Raw genomic sequence first — 27,594 nt, forward strand, 5'->3', positions numbered from 1 at the left:
AGGAAGGGAAGGAAGAAAGGGGGAATAAGGAGAGGGGAGGGAAGAGGGGAAAGGCAAGGGAAGCAAGAGACAGGGAAGAAGAGAAGAGCATATAAGAAAAGAAGAGGGGAGGGGGAGAATTAATTTTAAATATTTATCAGGGGTCAAAGAGACGGCTCAGCAGGAAAAGGCACAGCAGCCAAACCTGATGACTTGTGTTTGATTCCTGGAATCTATATGGTAGATGGAGAGAATACAGACTCTGGTAAGTTGTCCTTTGACTTCCACATGTAAGTCTTACACAAAACAGATGTTTAAAACAAGTTTATATTAAGAAGCCCTAATTCGGGGTTGGGGATTTAGCTCAGAGGTAGAGCGCTTGCCTAGCAAGTGCAAGGCCCTGGGTTCGGTCCCCAGCTCCGGAAAAAAAAAAAAAGAAAGAAGCCCTAATTCTAAGTACCACTAAACCAAACAGCACAACCATTTAAAAAGAATTGATCTTGTCAGGCAGTAGTGTCAGGCGCTCGCTCACCTTCATTCTCAACACTTGGGAGGCAGAGGCCAGCCTGGTCTACAGAGAGAGTTCCAGGACAGCCAAGGTTATACAGAGAAACCATGTCTTGAAAAAAATTTCGGGGCTGGGGATTTAGCTCAGTGGTAGAGCGCTTACCTAGGAAGCGCAAGGCCCTGGGTTCGGTCCCCAGCTCCGAAAAAAAGAACCAAAAAAAAAAAAAAAGACACAGAAAAAAATTTAAAAGAAAAGATTTGATACTTTTGCATAAAGGAAGAAAAAGAGACTATTCTTATTAAACTACCTCCTATAGGTCTTTAATGATTAAGGCTGATGGGAAAATTTTAGTTGTGTGCCGATATAAACACCCACCAAAACAAGTTCTTGGGACCTCTCCAGCAATGAAGGTGCAGGATTTGGAGGGACAAAGTCATACTAAGTCAGATGACTGTGGAAAATGTCTTGATTTTCCTTAAACTTACGACTTAAAATGTATAAAAATCAAGACTGAACAAGGTCAAGGTAACTCGTCTGATAAAATAAAACATCAATATCCTTCAGAGGAAGATAGCAGGATATAGAATATGACTGTGCATTGCTTGATGTAAAATAAAATTGTACAAGCCAGATGTGATGGCACATGCCTGTAATCCATGATTCTCAACCTGTGAGTGGAGACCTCTTTGGGAACAAGTATCAGATATTTATATTATAACTCATAGTAGTAGCAAAATTACAGTTATGGAGTAGCAATGAAATAATTTTATGGTTGAGGGTCATCATAACATGAGAATTGCATCAAAGGGCCGCAGTATTAGGAAGTTTGAGAACCAATGCTATAACCCTAGCACTCCTGAGGCTGAGGTCAGAGCACTTCTCCAGGTTTGAGGACATTCTGGCATACTTGGTAAATACCAGGTCAGCCAGAACTATAGAGTGGGACCCTAGCTAACACAAAACAAATAAACACAAAAATTTAAAATATGCACAAAAGGAAATATAAACAAGAAAAGTAGTGGTGATCACAGTCCAAGAAAGTAGTGGTGATACACACCTTTAACCACACCACTTAAGGCAAGAGGATTACCATGAGTTTCAGATCAGCCAGGATATGTGCGATTAACAGACGGACACAGACAGACAGACAGACACATACACACACAGAGAGACAGACAGACAGAGACAGAAAGAGGTGATCAATAGAACCCGGGCTTGGATGGTACACATCAGTCAAAGCCCCTACCAAGGGCTCAGCATTGCTACCAAGGCCCCACACCAGCCTCATGGTCCTGGCTGAATAGAGTTTCTTAGTTCTCCTATAAACACAGTCCAGTCTGAACCTGAGACCTGAGGGTCAAACACTGCTTCCAACATCCTGTTTCCTTTAGTGGCACCTGTCCCTTTTTGTTTTCCAGTCCCAAATACTTATAGAGATCTCTGTACTAGGAATTCTGTAATTTTCGTTGCTTTAAAAACACAGATATATTACAAGAATGTTTTTGCTTTAATATAGGTGTGGGATATGGACTGTTTCAGACTGTCCACAGCAGCTGACTACGATTTGTCTCATGTTCTAGCAGGAGCACGATTTTGCCAGCTGCAGATAGTTTCTGTGATTGCGTGATGTTTGGAATTCTAAGGACTGGAGCAGACATTACATGCCCCAAGGAACTTGATGCCCCTAATTAGCTCCTTCGCTGCTTGTCTGGAAGACTTTCCTCCTAGCTCTAACAGCTATGGGACTGAGTATTCTCTGATTGCCACCATCTGCACCTGCAGGTTTAATCTTCGCCATCAGGACACTAATTTCTTGTTTCTTCTTTGCATATGACCACAGCCAACCAACAACCCAATAACTCTGTCTCTTGGCCCGAGCATTCATACACCCTCTGAGAAGCAGTCTTGCCTCATTTACAGGTCTCACTAACCTCTACATTGTCTCAAACCTTTAGGGACAAACCATGTTGAAATTCCCTCTGCAGGCAGGTGGTGGCACATGTCTTTAATCCCAGTACTAGGAAGGTGAGGCAGGTGGATCTCTGTGGCCAGCCTGGTCTACAAAGTGAGTTCCAGGACAGCCAGAGCTACACAGAGAAAATCTGTCCCAAAAAAAAAAAAAATAAATTAAAATAAATAAAAAATTAAAATTCCTTCTGCAACCCCTTGTGTACACACACACACACACACACACACACACACACACACACACACACACAACTTCAGATATTTATCATATCAAAGACTACACACCATTGTTCTACACAGTATCTACCCTTCTCTTTAGGTCCGAATAACAGAACCTTGACTCTACCAACATTCATTCTGGGGAACCAATAAGTTTATTGGATTTTTTACAGAGCAGAAATAAGGGGCTACTTACAGGAGTGTGGGCACTTCTGGAAAGCCTTTAGCCAGCAGGAATGGACGTTCTTCCTCTCTAGTCTTCCCTTCCTTTATACTTACCTTTCCCTAAGGCCTCATGCAATTAGGGAAAGACGTGCCCATCTGTGATAGATAATCTTTTGCATGAGGCCCAAGTAATGGCCCCCACAGACTCATGGGTTTGAATGCTTGGTCCATGGGGAGTGGCATTATTAGGAAGTGTGGCCTTGTTGGAGGAAGTATGTCATTGTGGAAGTGTGCTTTGAGGTTTCCGAGTGCTTAAGCTCTACCCAGTATGGAACTGTCTCTACATGGATCACGGTGTAGAATTCTTGGTTCCTCTAGTCAGCTTGGATGCTACCATGCTTCCCACCATGATGGTAATATACTAAACCTTTGAAACTGTAAGCCAGCTCCAAATAAATGTTGTCCTTCCTAAGACTTGCCTTTATAAGAGTTGATTATGGAGTCTCTTCACAGAAATCGAAACCTAAGACAGGTGAACTCTCCAAGATAGTAGCTTTTGGCTCAGAAGACAGTCATACACAGCAGATGCTAAATTCAGGGCAGACTTTCTTTTTTTTAGGAGCTGGGGACCGAACCCAGGGCCTTGCGGTTGCTAGGCAAGCGCTCTACCACTGAGCCAAATCCCCAACCCTTCAGGGCAGACTTTAATGCTTCTATTATAGCTGTGTTCATTTATAAGATACTTCCAGTTAAATGTTAGCTTAATTAATGCATGGACTCAGGAGCAAAAGCAAAGAATGCTTTTGGGTTTTTTGACATAGGGTTTCTCTGTGTAGCTCTGGCTGTCCTGGAACTCACTCTGTACACCAGACTGGTCTGGTAATCAGAGCTCCACCTGCCTCTGCTTCCTGAGTGCTGGGATTAAAGGTGTGTGCCACCACCACCTAACTTCTGTCACTATTCTTTTCAAGTGACATACTAACAAACTTGTCTATCTTATGACTGCACTTCTGAGGATCCTGGCTTATTCTGATGGTGGTGAAACTTCACCAAAACAACTGAAGATACAAAGTCATTATTTCCTACTTTTCCTTTTGGTTCCTTCATTATTTTACACCAGAAGAAAGAAACATAAAAATAAGTCTGCTCAAATACTCAAAACAAGGAATGAACTAGGGAATGATCTAGGGAATGTCAGCAGAGAAATGAACACTATAGAAAATCAAATGAGTCTTTTCCTAAGCCAGCATTCCAAAGACAGAGTCATGCTCAAGTGCCAAGATCATGAGCCCTACCCAGTGAGAAAACAGACAAGTCTAAGTTGGGTATCTCCCAGATGACAAACTAGAGACACACCTGAACCTCAAGGCCCAGCAGCTGCCAAGGTTTTCACATCTGGAATGGTCATAAAACTATCATTTTATTTTATTTTATTCATTTTTATTTTATCATTTTATTCCTCAACAGAAATCTTCTCAGAAAACCCAAGTAAAACCAGTGCATGATTTAGAGAGAACATTCAGTGGAAAGCGTGTAGTCTTTCTGTTCAGAGAACTCTGCCTAAGCCAGCTTGAAAAGCTGTATGAAAAATAAACAAAAGGCCCCAGAAGGGGTTGGGGATTTAGCTCAGTGGTAGAGCGCTTGCCTAGGAAGCGCAAGGCCCTGGGTTGGTCCCCAGCTCCGGAAAAAAAAGAAAAAGAAAGAAAAAAAAAAAAAAAAAAAAAAAAGGCCCCAGAAGCTGCATCCAGACGGCTGTGCATGATGCAATACTTCAGGCGTTGCCTTCCCGAGTGAAGCTGGGGGAAGGAGGATCTGGGAAACTGGAAGGATGCTAGCTCGAAAAGGTTTACTGAGACAAAGTACAAAAGAAAACATATAACACAAGGCTGAAACTTGTTTGTGTGTTTGTGTGTGTGTCTTTAAGAATTCCTCAAAGCGGGGCTGGGGATTTAGCTCAGTGGTAGAGCGCTTACCTAAGAAGCACAAGGCCCTGGGTTCGGTCCCCAGCTCCGAAAAAAAGAACCAAAAAAAAAAAAAAAAAAAAAAGAATTCCTCAAAGCTTTGATATAAATAAATATGAAAGCTGGCAAGATGGCTCAGTAGATAAAGGTGCTGGCTGCCAAGCCTGACAACTTGACTCGGATCCTCAGAACTAAGTAGGAAGAGAACGGTCTCCTGTAAATTATCCTCTGACTGAAGAGGAAACTTCTGGTTTCTTTGGAAAATCAGTTATGTCAAATGATGTTCTGTGGGGGCACACGAGTGGAAGGATGTTTGCTAAGCAGACACAGGTGAAAGGATGGTCACAGCAGACGTGTGGAAGGACCCGTGATGTTTAGGAGGATAAACACAGACAGCGGGAGCAGCACCACTGCTCTGCTCTTCTTCACTCTCCGCGGACAGCACACATGTATTGGTCCACCTTGCATTGCATTGTTGAGTTTTGCTGGTGATGACTGGATAGAAACTCACCAAAGAACTTCTCATGAGGTTCCTGTGGCTTCCTGCTGCTTCTGTGACCCGGATGGTTGGTGAGCATTGCCATTTTTTCTGGAATGAACTGCCCCTGCTGGTCCTGTGTGATGTCTGCTGAGTGGACTGGGCTGCAGCTGCTGGATTGTGTTGGTGTTTTTCTAGAAGGTTGGACTGCTGCTATCCTGACAACAAAGATTGGACTTGCCCCAAAGAACTATTTCTAGAAAGGTCTACTTTCCCTGTGTCTGAATAACTTTTCCTTTCCACTACCTTTGGTGGGTGGTAGGATAGAGGAGAGGCTGAACCCTTATTAAAGTAGGTTGAGAAAAATATACGCCAATATCTGATCTCCATGCACACTATGGTACACACATACCCATATGCTTGCTCACACACACAAACACACATACACACCTGGATGCATACACAAACAAATGTAATAAAAATGTAGTGATAACAAAGTATCATTCACAGGAAAAAAACAAAGAAAACCACATGGGAATTCTATAACTGAAAAGTTGAACTTACTGGATTGGTTCATCAGCAATGTCGACATGAAAGACCAGCCACTGAAATCACTGAAGACCAGTAAAAAACAAAACCAAAAATGTCCCAAAGCAGGACACAGTGTAATGCATCTGTAAACCCAGCTACTTAGCTTTAGAAGGACTGTCAAATCCGGGAGTTTGAGGCCAGCCTAAGCAACATAGTAAGATATCGTATCATTTTCTCTAAAGCTGTATTATCTTACCTAAAGAAGAGTAGTAACAGTCAGAAATTGCAAACAACGTAGATGCCTCTCAACCAAAATATATATACATACACACATATACATATATATGTGTATATATATATATATTTAAAATGTGGCTCATTTACACGATGGAATACTATGCAGCTATTATAAGGAGGGACATCATGAATTTTTCAAGAAAATGGATAGAACTAGAAAATATCATCCCGAGTGTGGCAAGCCAGACCCAAAAGGACATGCACAGTAAGTACTCACTGAGAAGCGGACATTACCCATAAAGTAAGTCCAGGATAACCCTGCTCCAACCCACAGACCCTAAGAAGCTAAATAACAAGGAGGGCCCAAGGGAGGATGCTTGACTCTCACTCAGAATGGGAGATAAAATAGTCATCAGAGGTGGACAGAGGGAGGGAACAGGTGGGAGAAGAGATGGGGAGGAGAATGGGGCAGTGATCAGGTGTGGGAAAGCCAGGGGGAGAGGGATAGGAGAGTGAATGGACATTGGCAGCTGGCAGGGGACAGGCATCTCTAGGACTTGCCAGAGACCTGGGATTGGGGAGCCTCCAGGGAGTCTATGAGGGTGACTCTAGCTGAGACTCCTAGTTAGTAGTGAGGGATATGGAGCCTGAAGTGCCCACCTCCTGTAGGCAGGCAGGACTCCCTATGGAGGGATAAGGACACCAATTCACTCATCAAAACTTCAACCCAAAATTTGTTCTTCCTACAAGAAGTGCAGGGACAAAGATAGAACTGTGACTGAGGGAATGGGCAACCAAAGACCAGCCAGACATGAAACCCATCCCATCTGCAAGAACCAATCCCTGACACTATTACTGATAACCTGTTATGCTTGCAAACAGGAGCCTAGCACAACTGTCCTTTGAGAGGCTCCATCCAGAATATGACTGAAACAGATGCAGATACCACAGCAAAACATTAGACAGAGATGCAGGAGTCTTGTGGAGGAGCTAGGGGAAGTATTGAGGGACTGGGAGGGGATAGAAACTCCACAGGAAGCACAGTAGAGTCAACTAACATGGACCCCTAGGGGCTCCCAGAGACTGAACCACCAACTAAAGAGCATACAGAGGCTGGATCTAGCCCCCCTACCCAACATATGTGGCATACTTACAACTTGGTCTTCACGTGAGTCCCCCAACAACTGGAGCAGGGGCTATCCCTGCCTCTGTTACCAGCCTCTAGATCCCAGTCCCCTAACCCGGATACCTTGTCTGGCCTCAGTGGGAGATGATGTGCCCAATCCTTCAGTGACTTGATATGCCAGAGTGGGTTGGTACCCAGGGGAGCCTCCCCCTTCTCAATGGGAAAGAAGAAGGGGATATGGGGGGAGTAGTTGTTTGGGGGAGAACCAGGAGGAGAGGGGGATAACTCAATAAATGAGTAAATAAAATAATGGAAAAAGTTGAATTTTTGTAGAAAATGATGAATAGTCTTAAGGACCTTTAGGAAAGTATCAACCCATCTAAACTATATATACTAGAAGTCCCAGGAGAAGAAAACTAGAATAAGAAAAAAAAATACTTTAAAGGCATGAACAAAATTTCTTAAAATTTAAGATGTGAAAATTTCAGCAAACCCCAACCAGGATTTTTAGGTGAACACTGTCAAAGCCACAGACAGGCTGGAGATGGGAGCCTGCTGGCCAACCACTCCTGCCAATTGTTGATGAGTTTCGAGTTCAGTGGAGGGACTGAGGAAGACACCAGACTTCAGCCTTTGGCTTTCACACTACCAGTAAGAGTGAGTGCTCGGTGTTTAAAACCATGAAAAACTTAAGTGTAAAATGTTGTAGAGAACAGAATGGCCCTGAGTGAATGTTTGCTGTTGACATCAACACAGCCTCATACCCACAGGAAAAGTGTCAGTCTTTCGAGGGGGCAGAGGGCTGGGCCGGGGGAGCGCAGGTTCAGATAAATGGCAAGACACCTTTTCTGGTCTAAGTGCAAATATTGATTGTATGTGTAGAAAATGTTAAACCTGCCTCCTTGTTCACCTGTACATAATAACCCTGCTACCTCTTTATCTGTAATAACCTACCTCCTCCTTATTCAGCTGTATGTAATAAACTTACCGCCCTGTTCAACTGGATCATAAGAAGTAGCTTAGGTCACATTTGGTGACTCTGACTGTTGAGGTTGTATAGAGAGGTGAAGGCTTGAAAAGAAAATTGAATTCGTTCTCACCCAATTCTCAGTCCATGTTCCTTTTGTGTGGGCCCATGGTAGTATGTGGCCCAGCACCCTCCCCCACCTTTTTTGTCCAAGACCTGAGCACATCATGGTTAATGGGCATCTTGGCTGGGTGAGCTCTGTGAACATGCAGTCATAATCATTGATCCCTCTGCATTTTAAATTCTTGAATGAAGATTTGATGCAACATTTCTGAAAGATGACTTTTCTTGTTTTTCCTTTTCTAAAGTTTCTAAAGTTTTACAATATAGAATAGCCAGTGTGAATGACATAAATCACAGTCACCAAAAGAGCTTCTCCTGTGTTGTCTTAATTGGCCTCATTTTTAGAACTGCAGTAATGCTTCCACTTTATTTACTGGTGCATTCTTTGCAGGCATTATTATGGTAAATAATATGCTAAAGAATAGGTGTCAGCCCCAGTAAAACCAATAGTTACTAGTTTTCTGAGTCTCTTGAAAATAATAATATAGCAACTGGATCTCAACTTTGCCATTATCACAAATCTCACTATGTAGCCCATGCTAGCCTGGGGACTTTCTATGTAGGCCAGGTTGGCCTCGAACTCATACAGATCCACTAGTTTCTGCCTCCCAAGTACTAGGATTAATGACATGCACTACCAGACCCAGATTTGAATCTTACTCTTATAGAAGTAATATAGCTCATTTCGGAAAATTAGAAAATTAATAAAAGAATGCTAGATATATTGGCGCAGGCCTGTAATCCCTGCTCAGAAGGCTGAGGTAGAAGAATTGAGTGCTCAAGGCCAGCCTAGACTATATAGCAAGACTCTGTCTCAAAGAAAAACAGAAGAAAAAGGTGAAAATGGAGAAAAGGGGAACAAGAATAACAATAAAACTTCTTGGGACCAGCAAGCTGGCCCATCGGGTAAACCTGCTTACCACACAAGCCTGATGACTTGGATGTGTATTCAGTCTCCACGATCTGTGGTGAAAGTTGTCCTCTGACATCCACATGTGTGCTATGTGGATGTGCTCACAGCCACAAACATACAGACATTAATTAAAATCATGTATAAATGTACACACAGTGATAAATGGCATCTTACTGTATTCTTTTTATTTTTTTGAAGATTTAGTTTCCTTTTTTTTTATTCTTTAATCCTTTTTACAGTCCAGTCTTTACCCCCCCCCATCTTCCTCCCTCTCCAACTGCTCCCCAACTTATACCCCACACCCCCAGTCTCCAAGAAGCCTTAAGTCACTCTCTCGGGCTAGGTGCTTCTTCTCTCACTGAGGCCAGATCCAGTCTTCCTCTGCTGTATTTGTGTTGGGGGCCACACATCAGCTGGTGTGTGCTGCCTGGTTGGTGGATCTCTCAGTGTCTGAGAGATCTCAGGGATCCAGGTCACTTGAGATTGCTAGTGACCCTATGGGGTCCCCCTCTTCCTCAGCTTCTTCCCCAATTCAATCACAAGTTCTGTCCATTGGTTGGGTGCTAGTATCTGGATCTGCCTCCTTCAGCTGTTGGTTGAGCCTCTCAGAGGGCACCATACTAGGCTCCTGTCTGCAAGCGCACCACAGCATCAGTGACAGTGTCAGGCCTTTGGACCTTCCCTTGATCTAGATCCCAATTTGTGCTTGCTGCTGGACCTCCTTTTTCTCAAGCTCTTCTTCATTTTTTGTTCCTGCAGTCCCTTCAGACAGGAACAATTCTGGATCAAAACTTTTGACTGTGGGATGGAAACCCCATCCCTCCACTTGACTTCTGTCTTAGTTAGGGTCTTATTGCTGTGAACAGACACCATGACCAATGTAAGTTTTATAAGGGACAACATTTAATTGGGGCTGGCTTACAGCTTCAGAGGTTCAGTCCATCATCATCAAGGTGGGAGCATGGCAACAACATAGCATCCAGGGAGACATGGTACAGGAGAAGCTGAGTTCTATATTTTCCCCTGCAGGAAGCCAGGAACAAACTGAGCATCCCCAGGCAGCTAAACAGAGGGTCTCCAAGCCCACCCCCACAGTGACACACTTCCTCGAACAAGGCCACACCTTCTAATAGTGCCACTTCCTGGGCCAAGCATATGCAAACCATCATATTCCACTCCCTGGCCTCCATAGGCTTGTTCAAACACATGAGTCTATGGAGGCCATACCTAAACTTAGCATAGTAAAAAAGTGCATTTAGTTCAACTTCCAAAGCCCCCTTAGTCTATAGTTAAAACAATGTTAAAAGTCCAAAATTCAGTCTCTTCTGAGATCTAGCCAATCACTTAACTGTAATCCCCGAATTAAGACAGGCAACCAGCTGGATAAACTCCAAACTCCGCCATCTCCATGTCTGATGTCAAAGCGGTCTTCAGAGCTTCAACTCCTTTTTCATCTTTGTTGACTGCAACAAACTTCTTTCTCTTGAGCTGGTTCCACTCCCTGTTAGCAGCTTTCCTCAGCAGATAGCCCATGTCTTTAACATCTTTGGGTCTCCAAGGCAGCTTCAATGTTACAGCTTGTTTCAATGTCTGGGATCCACACATGATCCTCCGAAGGGCTGGCTTCACTTCTCCAGCTCTGTCCTCTGTAGCAGTTTAACTTCAGGTTGATCCACACTCCACTGTTGCTGTTATTCTTGGTGATCATCCCATGGCACTGGCATCTCCAGTACACTGGGGTCTTCCGTTGCATCTAGGCTTCACCAATAGCCTCTCCTAGGCTTTCTTCATGGTGCCAAGCCTCAACTCCTTTGCCTGACCCCTTCAGTACTGGTTCATCAACTGCAATTTAGGGTGCGCCTTCACCAATGACCTTCCACGGCCTCTCACAGTGCCGGGCCTCAGCTGCCCTTCATGACCCCTTCATGCCTTCAAAACCAGTACACCTGGGTGACTCTCACACATTACCAAGTCCAGCCACAGCACGGGGTACAACATCTCTGGAACACAGCTCTCAAAAAACACTTCCCAGAAGATTTTACCTCAGTGATGTTGAACTCTTTCTTAACTCCAGCTAACCAGAATCAATTGTCTCCTTCTCTTCTTGAATATAAAGCCAGAGACACATGGCTGAAGCTGCTGAGTTCTGCTGCTTGCAGGAGCTGGAACATGGCCTCCTTGTTCTATTACATTATCATTAGCTTCCTGTATTCTTTTTAGAATCCCCATTCCTATTTACTTTGATACAATTGTATTCATAATGTATGCAATATGTTCTATTGCTTTTTTATTTTAACACATTATATGCATTTTCAAGTCATAGCATAGATATCTAGTCATTATTTTTATTGGCTAAATTGTTTACCCAGATGTACATGGGCTGGTTTAATAGTAGAACATCACACTCAGTATTTAATCCCAAGTACCAAGAAAAAAAATGTTATCATAAATTAGTCATTTTTCTATTAAGAGGCATTTAGCTACATTCAGACACATCTGTCAGCATGAAGTACAGAACACTTCGAGAACACATACTGTGTCCTTGATCTTTTAAAGACATCTACCTCATAAAGTTGTTTTGGGGATTAAATAAAAGTATGTAATGCATTCACTGCAGTGGTTATTCTGAGCATATGGTTCTCCATACATGATAATTAAAATTAGTGACTCTGGAATTAAAATTTTAATGCATACAGCTTTTCATTTCATTGAAAAATTTGGGACTTTTTTTAAAATCAGACTCCATTTACATTTTTCTAGACATTGCTTTTGAAAAGTTGTATCAAGTAACATAGCATTTGTAAGTTTCATTATACTTCGCTAGCAACTGGGAGCCATGCCTGAAGATCTGTGTTCAACCCCTGGGCCCTACCTAGTCAAAAGAGAAAACAGTTATACTCTGCAATCCACACATGCACTGAGGCATGAGGTGCACAGACAGAGTTGCAAAACTAAAAAAAAGAATGAAGACATAATAAGAATATTAAATGGGTGTTGGAGAGATAGTTCAGCAGTTAAAAGCATTCTCTTCTTCCAAAGGACCTGAGTTTGATTCCCAGCATCCTTGTGGCTACTCACAACTGTCTGTAACTCTAAAAATCTAATGCCCTCTGCTAGCTTCCTCTGGTACTAAGCACACACATGACACACAGACATACATGCAGGCAAAATATGCAAAATAAATAATAAGGGAAGCAAAAGAACACAAACCTTGTCTTAGTTTCTTTGGTCTTTAGTCAACCGTTATAAAATCTTTCCTAGTGTAAGGCAAATTTGGCAGCCAGAAACACTTTAGAATGTATCAAAAGCTTGGTCTCATCTGGTTCAATGAATAACTAGTGTTTTATGTATTATGATCTTTTTTTTTTAATATTTTTTTTCCAGAGCTGGGGACCGAACCCAGGGCCTTGTGCTTGCTAGGCAAGCGCTTTACCACTGAGCCAAATCCCCAACCCCTATAACTAGTGTTTTATAAAACCACAAAATTCTTCTCTTTAAACTTAGGATAATACGCTGATGTAAGTCTGAATTTCCTCATCTCTGAAACAGATAACAAGTCAGACCTACCTCTCAAAAAATGAATGACGTCATGTCTTGCTTAAAGAATAGGAGAGCTGGGCATGGTGGCTCTTGCCTTTAACCCCAGCAGAAAAAACATAGAGCTCTGTGAATTTGAGGTCAGCCTTGTCTGCACAGTACATAGTATGTTTCATGTCAGGCAAGGCTAAGACCCTCAAGAAAATTAAACATAAAAGGAACAGGAGAAAGTTAATTTTCATAAAAAATCTGGTTAAAATCTGATTGAATTGAATTATGTGTCTTTTCACCAGAAAAATAAATATACCCACAAAACTGCAAAAATTTAAAATTCTACAAAGACCCTAAGCTATGAGCTTCTGTTCTAGAGAGAAGAGGCTACAACTGTTAGGGACAGGGCGGGTCAGGGTGTTAGATAATCTCTCAGATTTATAGTTGTTGACCTTCTAAAATGTTAAATTGTAATACAATTTCATTCTCTGAATATAAGAATTTCAGATTTAAAAATTCAAAGATTGAACATCCCGAGATCCTCTCTCAATGCTGAACAAGCTTGACTCTGTTAGTCATTTCTTCCAAATAAACTTTCAAAATGTAATGTTTAGTAGAGGGAAGAAATCTGGGATTGTAATAGTTCATTAGAAGAGCTCTTCATTAGCATTCATAAAAAGTCCTGGATTTAATCCTGAGCACCACAAAAATAGGAGGAAAAAAGTCTCATTGCTGGCAAAGCAAAACAGTCTTTACTTAGAAATGTGAGTGTTCTTATCTAGATTTTTGGAAAAATTTAAAAGATAAAAAGTTTCAGACTTAGAAAAAAGCATTTTTAAAATGTTTAGCCAAACTGGCTAGAGTTAAATTGAGTCAATTAAAAGGAAATGGAGGACTGGGTATGTGGTTCAAGAGTATTGCTCTTAGCATGTTGAAGGTCTTCCAACCATCCCCAAGACTGAAATCAATAATTTAAATGAAGTTAATTATAAACATAGAAATGAGAAGAAGGTATTTTCAAAATATAGGTAAGAACGTTTGCTATCTGTGTGCCACTAACTGGCAGGGTTCGTCTGTCTGATGTGGCTGGCTACGCAGGCGTCCCCTTCCTCCATCACCCACTGCATGTGCGTCCCTGATAGAGCAAGACTGTTCCCAGCCAAGGTTATTTGAACAGCTGTTCTTCCATGGAGAACGAGCTCTTACACAGAGGTCAGTGGATAAGAAATACAATATGAGGAGACCAGCAGTGAAGTAACTACAGACCTACAAACATGGCTCCTTCCAGTAACCACTTTACCGTAACTCCTTCCCACTCGAGGAACAATGGGACAGGAAGGAGTTTCTACAGCCTAGGAAGTTGGACAAACTGGAGAAATCATGTACTAAACAGACATATATTATAGAAGCAATTCAGCCGCATATATATAAAGGAAATGATAAATAGAATTACACACAAGTGTTATAATAAGCATACAATGTTGAAGGGGAGGGAAAGGTTTATTTGGCTTGCATAAATAACCATCCATTGAGGAAAGCCAAGGCAAGAACTCAACTACGTTGTAACTTGGGGACAGGAGCTGATGCTGAGGCCATGGAGGCGTGCTGCTTATTGGCCTGTTCCTTATGGCTTGCTTAGCCAGCTTTCTCATAGAACCCAGGACTGCCCAAGGGTGGCCCCACCCACAGTGAGCTTGGCTATCACACATCGATTAGTAATTAAAAAAAAAATGCCCTACAGACTTGACTACAGTCTGATCTTATGGATGCATTTTCTCAATCAAAGCTTCCTCCTCTCTGATGAATTTAGCTCTTACTAAGTTAACATAAAACTGTCCCACACAGTGAGTGGCCACTGCTCACAAAAGTCAAAGGGATTATTCTAATTGATAGGTGGCATCAATCTGATCTTTGATTTTCTTTTTTTTTTTTTTTTTTTTTTTGGTTCTTTTTTTTCCGGAGCTGGGGACCGAACCCAGGGCCTTGTGCTTCCTAGGTAACCACTCTAACACTGAGCTAAATCCCCAGCCCCTTTTGTTTTTTTTTTTTTTAAATAAGCAAATAGGAAATCATTCAGAGAGAAACCAAAAAGCATTAATAAGCTTAATAAACAATTATATATTACAGACATAATTAACAAAAATTAATTTGTTATATAATGAAGAAAAGAAAACTGAGAAACTCATTCCTCTGGAAAAAAGGCAAGATTGCTAACCCTGGAGAATTGTAAGAGTGCTGACTTCTCTAAAGAGGAATGGATACATCAAATAGCAACTTAGGAAAACATATTACACATATTTCATAGTAGTTTATTTGACAAGCTTTTCCATTGGTGTTTAGTGACCTGTCAGTGATAGAAAAAGAAAAAAGTGTCTTCAGCATAGAAACCAAGTTTAAAAGCAGGACAGCAGTGAGCCAGCTAAATGGGTAAACATGTCTGCTGCTCAGCCTGAAGCCCTGAGATTAATTTTAGTACCACATGCTGGAGGGAAGAGCTAACCCCTGTAAGTTATCCTCTAACCTACGTGTGTATATCATGGCACACGCACCTCTCTCTTTCTCTCTCTCTCTCTCTCTCTCTCTCTCTCTCTCTCTCTCTCACACACACACACACACACACACACACACATACACACACACACACATTTAAAAATCAGAAAAGCTATCTGAAATTAACATAGAATAATGATGCATATTGGCTAAAGAAAGTCATACTTGTGGCTGACCTTTAAGGACTATCCTCTGGGCCACCACAAAAGCTCTGGGAACGCCGCTCTAGTAGAGCCCTGTCAAACCACATTTTATTTTCAGAGCTGTCTTTTCTTCCTATCACTTCATGGCAAGGCAGTCAATAAAGTTTACTGATTTAAAGCATGAATTGTTAGGAACTGAAAAAGGATAAAAAGGAAACAGGCCTAAACAGGTAGGACACTAGGGAGTTGCCTTGGTCCACTGTTTATTAACCTAGAATAAAGCCTGAGTCTATTTTGAGAAATACTGGAAGAACACCCAGATAAAGGAAGCCAAAGAGTAAAGACGGTGGGAGCTGGATCATTCCCAGCAGTTCAGCCCCCTCAAAGAAGAGAGGTGCTTTATTCATACACAGAAACCAAGTAAGGGATGAAGATGACAGTGTGCTCACACTGAACTCAGAGGTATACCTCTAATTTTGTAAAGATACACAACTATGGACCCTAGTGATTAATGGATCAGCTTGCCAGGAGCTCCCTGATGAAGCTAATTAAACAGTGTAAGGACAGTGGACCAATTTAAAGCAGTTTGCTAACAGTGTTACAGGAATGTTAAATAAATAATAATAGTAATAAAGGCATAATTAATGGTGCATAAGCCGGGGAGCTAAGGGATTCAAGTCTTAGTCTTAGCCAATTTCCTTTGTGAGCTTCAGTGAGCAATTTATGCTACTAATTAGTATGAATAAATAGCATTATGGAGTGGAGGTTAGTATTATGAGCCCTAGCAACTGAAGAATGGAGCTGAAGTTGGCTACTAAATATGACTGGCAAGGAACAAATGACTCAATTTTTACTGTATACTTGATCCATAATATTTCATATCTATAGAAAGAGCCATTCACTCTGTATCACGATCATATAAAAATATGTTAAACAAAGGTGTCTGAACTTTTACAATTAATGGTTAAATCTAAGTCACCATGAAACTATTTAAACTTTGTGTTAGTATAAAACCATGATTGTTTTATAGTGGTACATGATGCCTCCTCCCTACTAGCAACAATGCAATAAACTGGCTCCTTTTCATTTTTCACAGCACTTTCACAAATATTAGTTGAAGCAGCCTTACCTATAGTCTGACCACTCCTTGTACACATATTAAGCATGAGTTAATATTGCACAAAACACTATCACCTTCCCACTGCTTATAACATGCTCCCTCTGTCTATGTGGATTTTTCTTCTTTCAAAGCATCTTCACACATGTCAACTGGAGCAGATGATCTTTCCACTCTTTGTATCATCACATGGAAAAAAAACCCAAAAGAAAGGCAACTGACAATATTAAAAGAGATGATTTTGAGGCAAGTGGTCCATGATTCTTTTTTGGGAAGGGAGGAGATTGGGTTTTTGAAACGGGATATTATGTAGTCTCACTGGTCTCAAATTCACTAGTAGCCAAGGATGCCTTTAAACTTCTCATTCTCCTGTCTCTACCTCTCAAGTGCTGGGATCACAGCAATGATTTCAGTCCTAACCCACAACTTCTTAACTGGATCCAACACTCCCAAAAGCGTTGGAAGCAGAGCAACTCTTCAGGACAGTAAGTTGATGCCCTTTTGCTTCAGGGTTGCTTAGGAGACATCAGGACAGAATGACTAAAGTGTGTGGGAACTGAGCTGCAGATATAGTTTGGTTGGTAGCATGCTTGCTTAGCATGCAAGAGGCCATGGGTCCCACCATAAACTGGGCATGGTTTATCAAAACAACAACAAAGAAATATAGATATGGGAGCCAGGCACAGGACATTAATCCCAGGCTTCAGAGGGCGGAGGCACACGAGAGGCTACACAAGAGAGAGACTCTATCTCAAGAAACAAAAGTCAAACAAAAAACTCTTTGTAATAAGCACAAGCCTGAAGTAATAAATGCTCACTGGAATAATTACTGTGATTATCACTAAAGGAAGAACATTCTTCTCAAATTTTCATAGTATCTGTTCAGGAGCTAAAAGAAAAAATCACTTCCAGGCCAGCTTCTCCATGAGACCCAGTCTCAATAAAATATGTAATATCACGTTAACATAATAAAAATATTTTCTCCTCATTATCTCTTTAAAAATTAGAACTCGGGGCTGGAGAGATGGCACAGCAGTTAAGAACACTGACTGCTTTAACCAGGGACCCCAGTTCAATCCCCAGCACCCACATGGCAGTTCACCACTGTCTGTAACTCCAGTTCCAGAGGACCCAACACACTCACATACACATACATGCAGGCAAAATACCAAGGTACATAAAAGAAAAATAAATAAAAATGTAAATAAAAATAAAAATTAGAACTTGGGTTGTGTAAACAGAAGGTATCCTTCCAGGGAAAGGGCGCTGTTCTAAGAGCAGAGCTTGGCTACACAACCTTGAGGGATGACAAGCAGGATACTGCTCTCTGGGGTATGCTGCTTTGACCAGGTATGGTCTGGCTCCACAAGTGTGGTCAGTTGTCCCCCAAAGTATATGCACTGCAGGCACTAAGAAACTCAAATCTCAAGAAAGCTGTTAGAAAGGGGAAGGAGAAAGGCAAAATTAAAGGCTTATAACCAACTAGTAAATAACTACTAGAAGCCACAAAAAGACTAGATATTTTCCTCATAAAGGCACAGACCAGTTCCCATGAAAACTTACTTGTATTTAATTTGTAATTTAAATAAAAATATTGTGATCATTAATGTCACTTCAACTCCCTGTTCAAATTACCAAAATGTAACTAACAGAATGAGATATGTGTATCTAGATAAAAGTACCTGCAGTATACACATAACTAGAGTATTAAAAGTAAAATGTTTTTGTTAAGATTTAGGTTTTTATTTTAAATTTATTTTTCTTTTTTATTTCTAATTTTAATGAGTGTTCTGTTTGCATGTATGTACGTGTACCACACGCATGCGTGGTGCTCACAGAGGGCAGAAGAGGGAGTCAGATCCCTAGAGCTGAAGTAACAGTTGTGAGCTACCGTGTGGGTGCTAGGAACTGAACCTCTGTCCTCTGTAATAGCGGCCAGTGTGTTCTTAACTGCTCAGCCATCTTTCCAGTCTTAAAAAGTAAAATTCTGGGGCTGGGGATTTAGCTCAGTGGTAGAGCGCTTACCTAGGAAGCTCAAGGCCCTGGGTTCGGTCCCCAGCTCCGAAAAAAAAGAACCAAAAAAAAAAAAAAAGTAAAATTCTTAAACCACCTTAATTATAATACTCAACTTATTAATAAAACTGATAAAATGTTGTATATTATTAAATGCAAAACCAAACAAATTAACAGGAGATGGTGAGGCTTTTCTGTGATAAGATACTTGCTGAGTTTATGCAAAACCTAGGGTTCCATCCCTAGGACCACAAAAAGTAATAATAGCATCTGCCTACTGCCTGGGTTGCATCCCTAACACCAAAATGCAAACTCAGTAAAATTTACATTTTTACAATTAACCAAGAAAAACATGTTCACTGACTAATATTTTAAAAACAACCACAGAAGATAAAAATAGAAGCACACCAGTTCTCAGATCATTTTTGTCTCTTTAAAATAAATAAAGATTATTCATAAGTCAAAGGAAAGAAGCATTAATTAAACCCACAGTCACCAAAAGTTCCTAAACTGAGGCTGGCAAGACCAATCTGCTCAGTGGTAAATGAGCTTGCCTGCCACCAAGTGTGAAAATCTGAGTCCAGTCTCCAGAACCTGCATAGTGGAGGGAAATAACCAAATCCACACACACACACACACACACACACACACACATCCACACACACGTGTGTGCCCACAATAAAGTTTTAAAAAGACGTAAGTTCCTAAAATATACTGTCAACATGTTGACATATAATATAGAGAAAATATTACTATACTCCTAACAGGAAAAAAGTTTATGGTACATTCCTTATCTAAATTATACGGGAACAAATCTTCTTTAATATCTGGGAAACGTCTGCCAAGATGCACAGAGAATAGTCAGAAAAGCTGCAATTACCTGGCTGTCATGCCCATTCCTGCATCTATTCTATTTTATTGACTCGGTGGAATTGTCAGATGCAGTGTAGAATGGAGTATTATTACATGAGCACCTACACTGAAACATACATGCCTGGTCTGGAGAGATGGCTCAGGCATTAAGAACATATACTGCTCTTCAGAGAACCTGAGTTCAGTTCTTAGCACTCTGTTGGGCAACTCATAATCACCAGCATCAGCTCTGACTTCTTCCTCAAACTTCGCACGCACCCACACACATGTGGCATGCATACACACAGAAACACACACATAATTGAAAAATAAATTATCTTTAAAAACCTAGGTTTCTCTGAAAAACAAACCTAAGTGAGCATCCTATATTTTTATTTACTAAACCAGGAAATTCGATCTTTCAGAACAAATCTATTTCAGAAAACACCAAACTCATTGGCAAAAAGAGGTTTAGTCTCAGAGAAGTTAGGTAATTGTTTACCTTGTAGAAGCTTCTTGAAGTCCAAGCCACCATCAACATTTCCTGCAGAAGCAACTGTAAGGAAAAAAACACACAAAAATGTAAGACGATTACAAAAATTTGACTTTAAACAAATCAGCTGGACTCTGAAAATAATGCTTTTAGATACAGAATACGGGGAGATCTTACTAATGAGCTCAGCATAAACAGAGGGCAAAGGAAGTATTTTAAGGTACAATGACTATGTGGGGTTGACAATGCCACTGGCAGTTCTCTTCACCTATAATCAACACCAGGGCTGTTCCTCTGGATGCTATTCTACATGAAAGACCATGATTATGGGACACTCCAAACTACAACTCTTGATCAGAGTTCAAGATGCCAGTAACACATGCTGAATTTAAGACTTAATTAAAATATTGGCCCTCCTTTGAACTAATGTCACTGTGAAATAGAAGGTACTTTGCCAGTCACTTGGGTTAAGAATTACTTGTACCTAGATTTCAAAGAAGAGCCGTTGTTTTTGTTCTCTTTTAAAACTGGACATAATTAGAACTTCCCTTCTCTTTTCAGCATCCCAGAGGCTGGCCCTCCCTAACCCTAATGCAGGGAGAAGCTGTTCTCTGAATACTTGAAAGTATGAGCCTCTGTGATGAAAACTAGGAATTGTCTTTTAGAAAGTCCTTAGTGAATCTGAACACAGAGCACCGAGATAACCGACACTCCTCTCTCCTTGGCTTCAGAAATGGTAGCTTTTAGGCCTTTAACCATCAAGATGGAAGGTCTGACTATTCTAAAAGCAAAGACATAACATGACTGATATTGAACAAAAATGAGGTTTCCTCAACAAAGAGTTGGAAAAAAAATAATGAGAAAATAGAAAACACGAAAATAGGGAATTAAATCTTAGAAAAAGCAAACTCCACAAATCCACTATCTAAATAATAGAAACTTCTATAGAAGAACTGAAAGCAAAATCTACCACACCCAAAGGACCTGAGTTACAGGAAAAGGCTGAGCACCCGGCACAATGGAGAGAAAGTGACCCCCAGCAAGGCATAGCACTGCACTGTCAGGACAAAGAGCAGGGACTGCGGGTCCTCAGTCTACTCCTCCTCCTAAGCACAATCAGACTGCACTGTATAGGCTCCTTTGCAAATGCAGAGCAATTATGACAATGAGACTAAGTCTAGGCTGAAAGAATGGGAACAGAAGTAATTCATGTAATTTCCAAACCTATTCTTAAAAATATCTGAATTATAAACCACGTTCTCTTTCCCTATCCTTAACTGAATGGGTAGATATTAGAGGGTTTAGGGAAACATGAAGCCACAAGACTTAAATATCTTGTATTGTTCATTAAAATAAAAAATCCATACACACACACACACACACACACACACACACACACACACACACACACACACACACACACACACCCCTCTGGTGGTAAAATAAAAACAAACATTTCATGTGTTAACGCCACTGAAATTTCAAAATTATCTATTATATCTAATAAAACAAAGGTTTTAAAAAGTATTATATAAGCTTACAGGGAGAAAAAGAAAAATAGGTCATGTACAGGATAATTATAAAGACTTCAGAATTTCCAATAGCAACAGCTGAGTTAAACAGGTATGGAATGAAGACATTTTTAGAAATCTCAAGAAATTTACCTTCCAAACTGTCTTTGTCAGGAAGCTGCTAAAACCTAACAGCCATCACAACAGTGAGTAAGCCAAGAAATAAAGAAATTGGGACTCAGAAAACAAAATCCAACATGAGAGGAAAATAAATGAAGACGCACTATGATTAATGGTGGAGAGGAGACCCCAAAATAAAGAGTTCTGTATCAGATACAGAAAGTACCAAACTTAGACCATGATGGAGGCCAGGGTGGTTATGCCCATATCTCTCACTCAGAGGGCTAAGGTAACAAGGACAATCTGGGCTACACAGTGACACCCTAGCTTAGAAAATCAAAAAGAGAGATTGATGTTGTAGCTTAGTTAGTAGAATGCTTAGTACGAACAACTATTGTGGATCTCAAGCAGCACAGAAGAGGAGCCCAGTTTAGGGTCACCCTTGGCTATATGTTCAGTCAGAAGCCACCCTGGACTAGACAAGACTCTTTCTTTCAAAGCCAGTAATAACAGCTAGGTGGTAGTGATGCATGCCTTTGATCCCAGCACCCAAGAGACAGGGGTAGGTAGATCTCTGCATTCAATGCCAGTGTGGTCTGCAGAGTGAGTTACAGCACAGCCAAGGCTACATAGGAAAACCCTGTCTCAAAAAACAAACAAGCAAACAAAAGCCAGTAATAATGGTGCCTTTTAAAAAATGTAAGGGGTGAGAGACGGCTCGGCAAATAAAGGCTCTTATGAAGAAGCAGAGTTCAGTCCCCAGAACCCACGTAGGCAGTTCCCAACTTCTATAATTCGAGCTCCAGAAGGTTCCAACACCTCTAGCCTCCCTTACATGGCCATTCACGTGTACATCACCACACACAGAAACAATCAAAATTAAAAAGACACATTTTTTAATGAAAAAGATAATATGTTACAAGTAAGTTTAGAAACAGGTAATTAAAAGCAATCAATGAGAGGTTGGGGATTTAGCTCAGTGGTAGAGCGCTTGCCTAGCAAGCACAAGGCCCTGGGTTCGGTCCCCAGCTCCAGAAAAAAAAAAAAAAAGAAAGAAAAAAACCCAATCAATGAATATGGTTAAAATATTAATATTATAATTTTAATTATAATTTTTAAATTTATAAATTTTAATTTAAAATTAAAATTATAAATTTTCCTATTAATATTAGGATAAATTAGTCAGGGGCACGGGCCCTCATATAGCCCTTTTGGGGTGTCTGTGTATCCTGTACATCTAGGTGTGGGTTTTGTTTTATTTATTTACTTATTTTTTGCCAATAGCATTTTATTGAGGCGAAATTTCTTTTTTTATTGGATATTTTCTTTTCTTTTCTTTTCTTTTTTTTTTTTTTTTTTTTTTTTTTTTTTTTTGGTTCTTTTTTTCGGAGCTGGGGACCGAACCCAGGGCCTTGCGCTTCCTAGGTAAGCGCTCTACCACTGAGCTAAATCCCCAGCCCCGGATATTTTCTTTACTTACATTTCAAATGTTATCCTCTTTCTGATTTCCCCTCTGGAATCCCCCTATCCCTTCCTCCCTCCCCCTGCCTCTATGAGAGTGGTCCCCTACCACCATCTACCTGGGTGTGTTTTCAAGAAATTATGCACATGGATTTGTGTGGAGGCCAGCTGTTGACTTTGCATTTCTTCTTTAATTGTTTCTCTACCTTATCTTTCCTTTCTTTTCATGTGTATATGATATTTCAGTATGTGTGTATGTGAGTATGTGTATATGTATGTGTGTGTGCATGTGTGTGAGGGACCAAGACTGATATTAGGAATCTTCCTCAATTGCTCTTCCGTTTCATTCTGAGGTAGGGTCTTTTGAACCCAGAGCTCACTCATATTGCTAGCCTCACTAACCAGTTTGCTCCTGGCACCCCTCGTCTCTGCCTTCCAAGGCTCAAATTATAAGCAGTTCACCATACTCATCCGGCATCTTGGTAAGTTCTGGATACGGGCACTCTCAGCCTCATTATGTATGCTAGGCTGACCTCAAATTCAAAGCAGTCCTCCTTCCTCAGCCTCCCAAGTGTTGTGACCCACCATGCCTGGCCTGAACTATCCCACTATCAAAACAAAGAAAGTTTGTTTCAAAAAGTTAATGAAGTAGAACTCTACATGCTAACACAAACACTGACCACTTTTACTAAAAAGCACATGAGACTATAATATACCAATTCTGGTTTTTTTTTCTTCTTCTTCTCCTTTAAATTGTTTTGAGACAGGGTTTCTCTGCAAAGGACTGGCTGTCTTAGAACTCACTCTATAGACCAGGCTAGCCTAGAACTTAAGAGAGGAGTCTCTACCTCACAAATGCTGGGGTTAAAGGTATGTGCCACTATTTCTTTAAAAAGCCAATAACTGTATACACATACACAGAAAAACCTAGAATATATACTGAATGTTAATACTTATTTCGAGGAGTCATATAACTACAAAGTCTTGCTCTCCAAATGTTTCTATAATGATACACTATATCCTGTGTGTGTGTGTGTGTGTGTGTGTGTGTGTGTGACCTTTTTCCTTGCTAGATTACAACGTGACCACATGAAGATCTACAAATGCAAATGCCGTTTATGCCAGGCAGGCTGAAGAGGTCCATTATGCTCAAAATGCCCATGAAATTGGGTTTCTGGGTAAGAATGGATATACACAATTCATCATTTCTTTTCTTTTTACCCCCCCTTTATTTTTGCCTTTTTTTTGCAATTGCCAAAGTCTAAACATGAAGAAAAGGTAAAATCAATATAATTTTGTTGTGAAAAAGATAAAATTAAAAGCAAAAGTAAAACCGTTTTTGAGCAATTTTAAAGAAAGCTATCTATTCTCACAATAAGAATATCCTATTTACCTCCCCTATACTGCACACTCACAAATCTATTACTGAAAACCTATTAAAAGTAATTTCGCGGGGCTGGGGATTTAGCTCAGTGGTAGAGCACTTACCTAGGAAGCACAAGGCCCTGGGTTCGGTCCCCAGCTCCAAAAAAAAGAACCAAAAAAAAAAAAAAGTAATTTCGCTTCATAAGTACACTAGAAATGAGGCTGTGACAAATTGAAATTTTTATACAAACTATGATATGCAGCATAACAAAACAAAGCAGATAATTTACTTACTAGTTATTATACAACGTAGAGAATCTGGTAGGTGCTTAGAAGGCAATGCTTCTATGGAAATCGCTAGCTGCCCATCTAGCAATGCTCCCTTTGGTATTCCTGCTTCACACTTCCAGTGAATTATTAAATATCTTAAAATCTGAAAAGAGCACAATTCAAATAAAATATAGTCTTCAAAATCATGGTCCTAACATATTTGGATGGTACAGTTAAAATTCTATTATAAAACAAGGGGCTGAAGAGATGGCTCAGCGGTTAAGAGCACCAACTGCTCTTCCTGAGGTCCTGAGTTCAAATCCCAGCAACCACATGGTGGCTCACAACCATCTGTAATGAGCTCTGATACTTTCTTCTGGTGTGTCTGAAGACAGCTATGGTGTGCTTATACATTAAATAAATAAATAAATAAATAAATAAATAAATAAATAAACAAACAAACAAACAATGTACTCCTGCTTATGAAATGACAGATTTACATTTGCTCAGATCTAAACACAAAAAATGCATAAGTAGACAGTATATTTCAATACAATGCACATCAAGATGGGAAATTAAGAAAATAAGTTGCTGGGTAAGCTCAGCTGGAAAAGAAAGATTGGGGTTGGGGATTTAGCTCAGTGGTAGAGCTCTTGCCTAGCAAGCGCAAGGCCCTGGGTTCGGTCCCCAGCTCCAAAAAAAAGAAAAAAAAATTAAAAAAAAACTGAACAGCGGTTGTTTTTATTTTCTTGCCCAAATAAAAGCCAACTAAGGAAAAAGTGGCATCTAGTTATGAATTATCTTTGTTATTAAGTCAACATTTTTGAAGGTCAAAATAAGATAAATACTTAGCTATGTTCTTTGAGAATGCTGGAAAGGGGCTGGAGAAATGGCTCTAAGGTTAAGAGCACTAGGCTGTTCTTGCAGAAGACTGGAGTTCAGTTCCTAGCACCCACAAGGCACCTCACAACTTTCTGTTTGCTTTGTAGACCAAGCTGGTCTCAAACTCACAGATCCACCTGCCACTGCCTCCTAAATGCTGGGATTAAAGGCATGAGCTACCATACTAGCCTAAAAGACCTACTTGTATGTGTCTGAGTGTTTTGTCAGCATATACATATATTACATACATATACTGACATACCACACCCATGGAGGTCAGATGGCAAATTGCCACCAGGGTGCTGGAAATCAAACTTTGGGCCTCTGCAAGGGCAACAAAACAAAAAATCTCTCAGCTAACACACCCGCCCCCTTTTTTTCAAAGGCAGGGAGCTCTGAATAAAAAAAACCTGGGAACTAAGATCCCAATACCAGAGATTATGAAGATGGTTTCCAGACACTTCTCCAATCTAACATCTTCCTTCACATTATCTTTTTATTTCCTGTGCTCTCTGTTCAGATTTTTCCAGTGCCTTTATGTGTACTGATAGCAGCTGAGAAAAGAATATTGACTGGCAGGTGAGTCAGAGCCCTGAGTTCCATCCCAGGTTCTGTCGTCTTATAAAAATCTAATCCCCCAACTTCCTTTGACGATGACAAAGACACCAAGGACCAGGAATAATTTAAGTTATCTCAGAATCTATGATTCTGTATTCATCTATGCAGTGTTCTTTAGAAGGCCTGGAGTTAAGTGTCCCATTAGGTAATGTCTGCCAAGTTCAACAATGGAGTGAACACATGTTGCTAGCTGGCACCAGGTGTTCACTCAATGCCATCTTCCAGAACTAAACAGTTCCCTGTCCACATGTATAGAAATATGTATGTTTGTATGTATCTACGTATGTATGTATGTATGTATGTATGTATGTATGTATGTATGTACTATGAGCCCTTGGATTCAACCTTCCGCACCTCACAGTGGCTGCCCCGAGGTCATATCACACCTTATCCTCTGGATTGGTGCTTCCTTGCCTACCATCAGACTCCCTGATCCATTCCATGATTACACATTTCCTTCTCACCTTTCCAAGTCCCCTCTCATCATAGGTGGGTAGAAAACGCTAAGAATCAAGTTGGCTGACCTCTGAGCCCCCTTTCAGAATCACCTCAGATTTGGCAAACACCATAGTTGGTGACCCTTCAGGTTCTCAGCTTCAGGTGGTGGTGTTAGTGTACATAAAGGCAAAGCCGGGAACACACCAGTTCCTCACAAAGGACCCACGAGGGGGATGGTGGTCCTGCACCTCATACATCAGGCCTCATGCCCTTCCCACAGTCCCAAAGAAAGCGGAATTTTTTTTTCTAGCCATTCGCGGGAGGCATTTTCTCCTCCACCTCAGGGATTGCCAGATCCCTCCGCCCAAACTTTGAGGGTCTCCTCTCAACGCCCTCTTCTCAGAAGTGTCTTTCTCTCCCTTCCCAGAATCACCTCGCAGACAGCCAAAGCCGTCCTCTCCATTCCGTAAGGAGAGCGGCTGCAGCTCTCAGGTTTGCCAGTTGGTCACAACCTCCTCCTCAGCTAGGGCTTCGACGGTGAAGAGCGCCCACGGCCCGGCAGTCCCTTCCCGCCCGACCGTGCGCTCGCCCCGCCCCCAGCCCTCGCGCCTGCGCACTGCGGGAGCTGCCTGAGGCGGCTCGCTTCAGTAGGCGGATGGGCGGGAGTACAGGTGGCGCAGCTGCCAAGGTTGGAGGCGAGCCGGGAAGAGGCCAGGCGGTGACTCCTGAGACTTTCCCACGGTCTCGCCAAGACGCGGCCCTCGGCCCTTTTCAAAGCGCTCTGACCGCCCTCGGCGTTTTCCAGGGCTGGTCCCTGGAAAGCTGCGGCTGCGTAGTGCAGGATTCCCAAGCTGGCTCTAGACCCCAGATGGCTTTGCCTTCTGTTCTGCGGGCGGTGCCTGGGATCAGGCTCTGCTTCCCACATCTAACAGAGGGAAATATGGGTGGCGAATTAAAACTGGATTTTAGGTGAACGATCTTTTTACCCCGTATTATGTGTGCCATGCAGTAAGATTTGGAACAAATAATAAGAAAAATTAGTTTGAAGTTCAAAGTTG

At 41.2% G+C, this 27,594-nt stretch overlaps 1 protein-coding gene across 1 annotated transcript in view; it reads right to left on the reverse strand.

The window, feature by feature from the left end:
• The window catches only part of Top6bl (TOP6B like initiator of meiotic double strand breaks), an 87,043-nt gene extending 59,915 nt beyond the window's left edge, over positions 1–27,128 (reverse strand). The window contains exons 1-3 of the mRNA NM_001426986.1: positions 26,970–27,128; positions 24,623–24,761; positions 19,881–19,934 (exon numbers count right to left, since the gene is read on the reverse strand). Of these exons, the coding sequence (NP_001413915.1) occupies positions 19,881–19,934; positions 24,623–24,761; positions 26,970–26,999 (223 nt within the window). The 5' untranslated portion in view covers positions 27,000–27,128. The remainder of the gene's footprint in view (positions 1–19,880; positions 19,935–24,622; positions 24,762–26,969) is intronic.
• Between the last annotated feature and the right edge of the window lie 466 nt (positions 27,129–27,594).

The sequence above is a fragment of the Rattus norvegicus genome, chromosome 1, assembly GCF_036323735.1.
Source record: "Rattus norvegicus strain BN/NHsdMcwi chromosome 1, GRCr8, whole genome shotgun sequence".
Taxonomy (NCBI): Eukaryota; Metazoa; Chordata; class Mammalia; order Rodentia; family Muridae; genus Rattus; species Rattus norvegicus.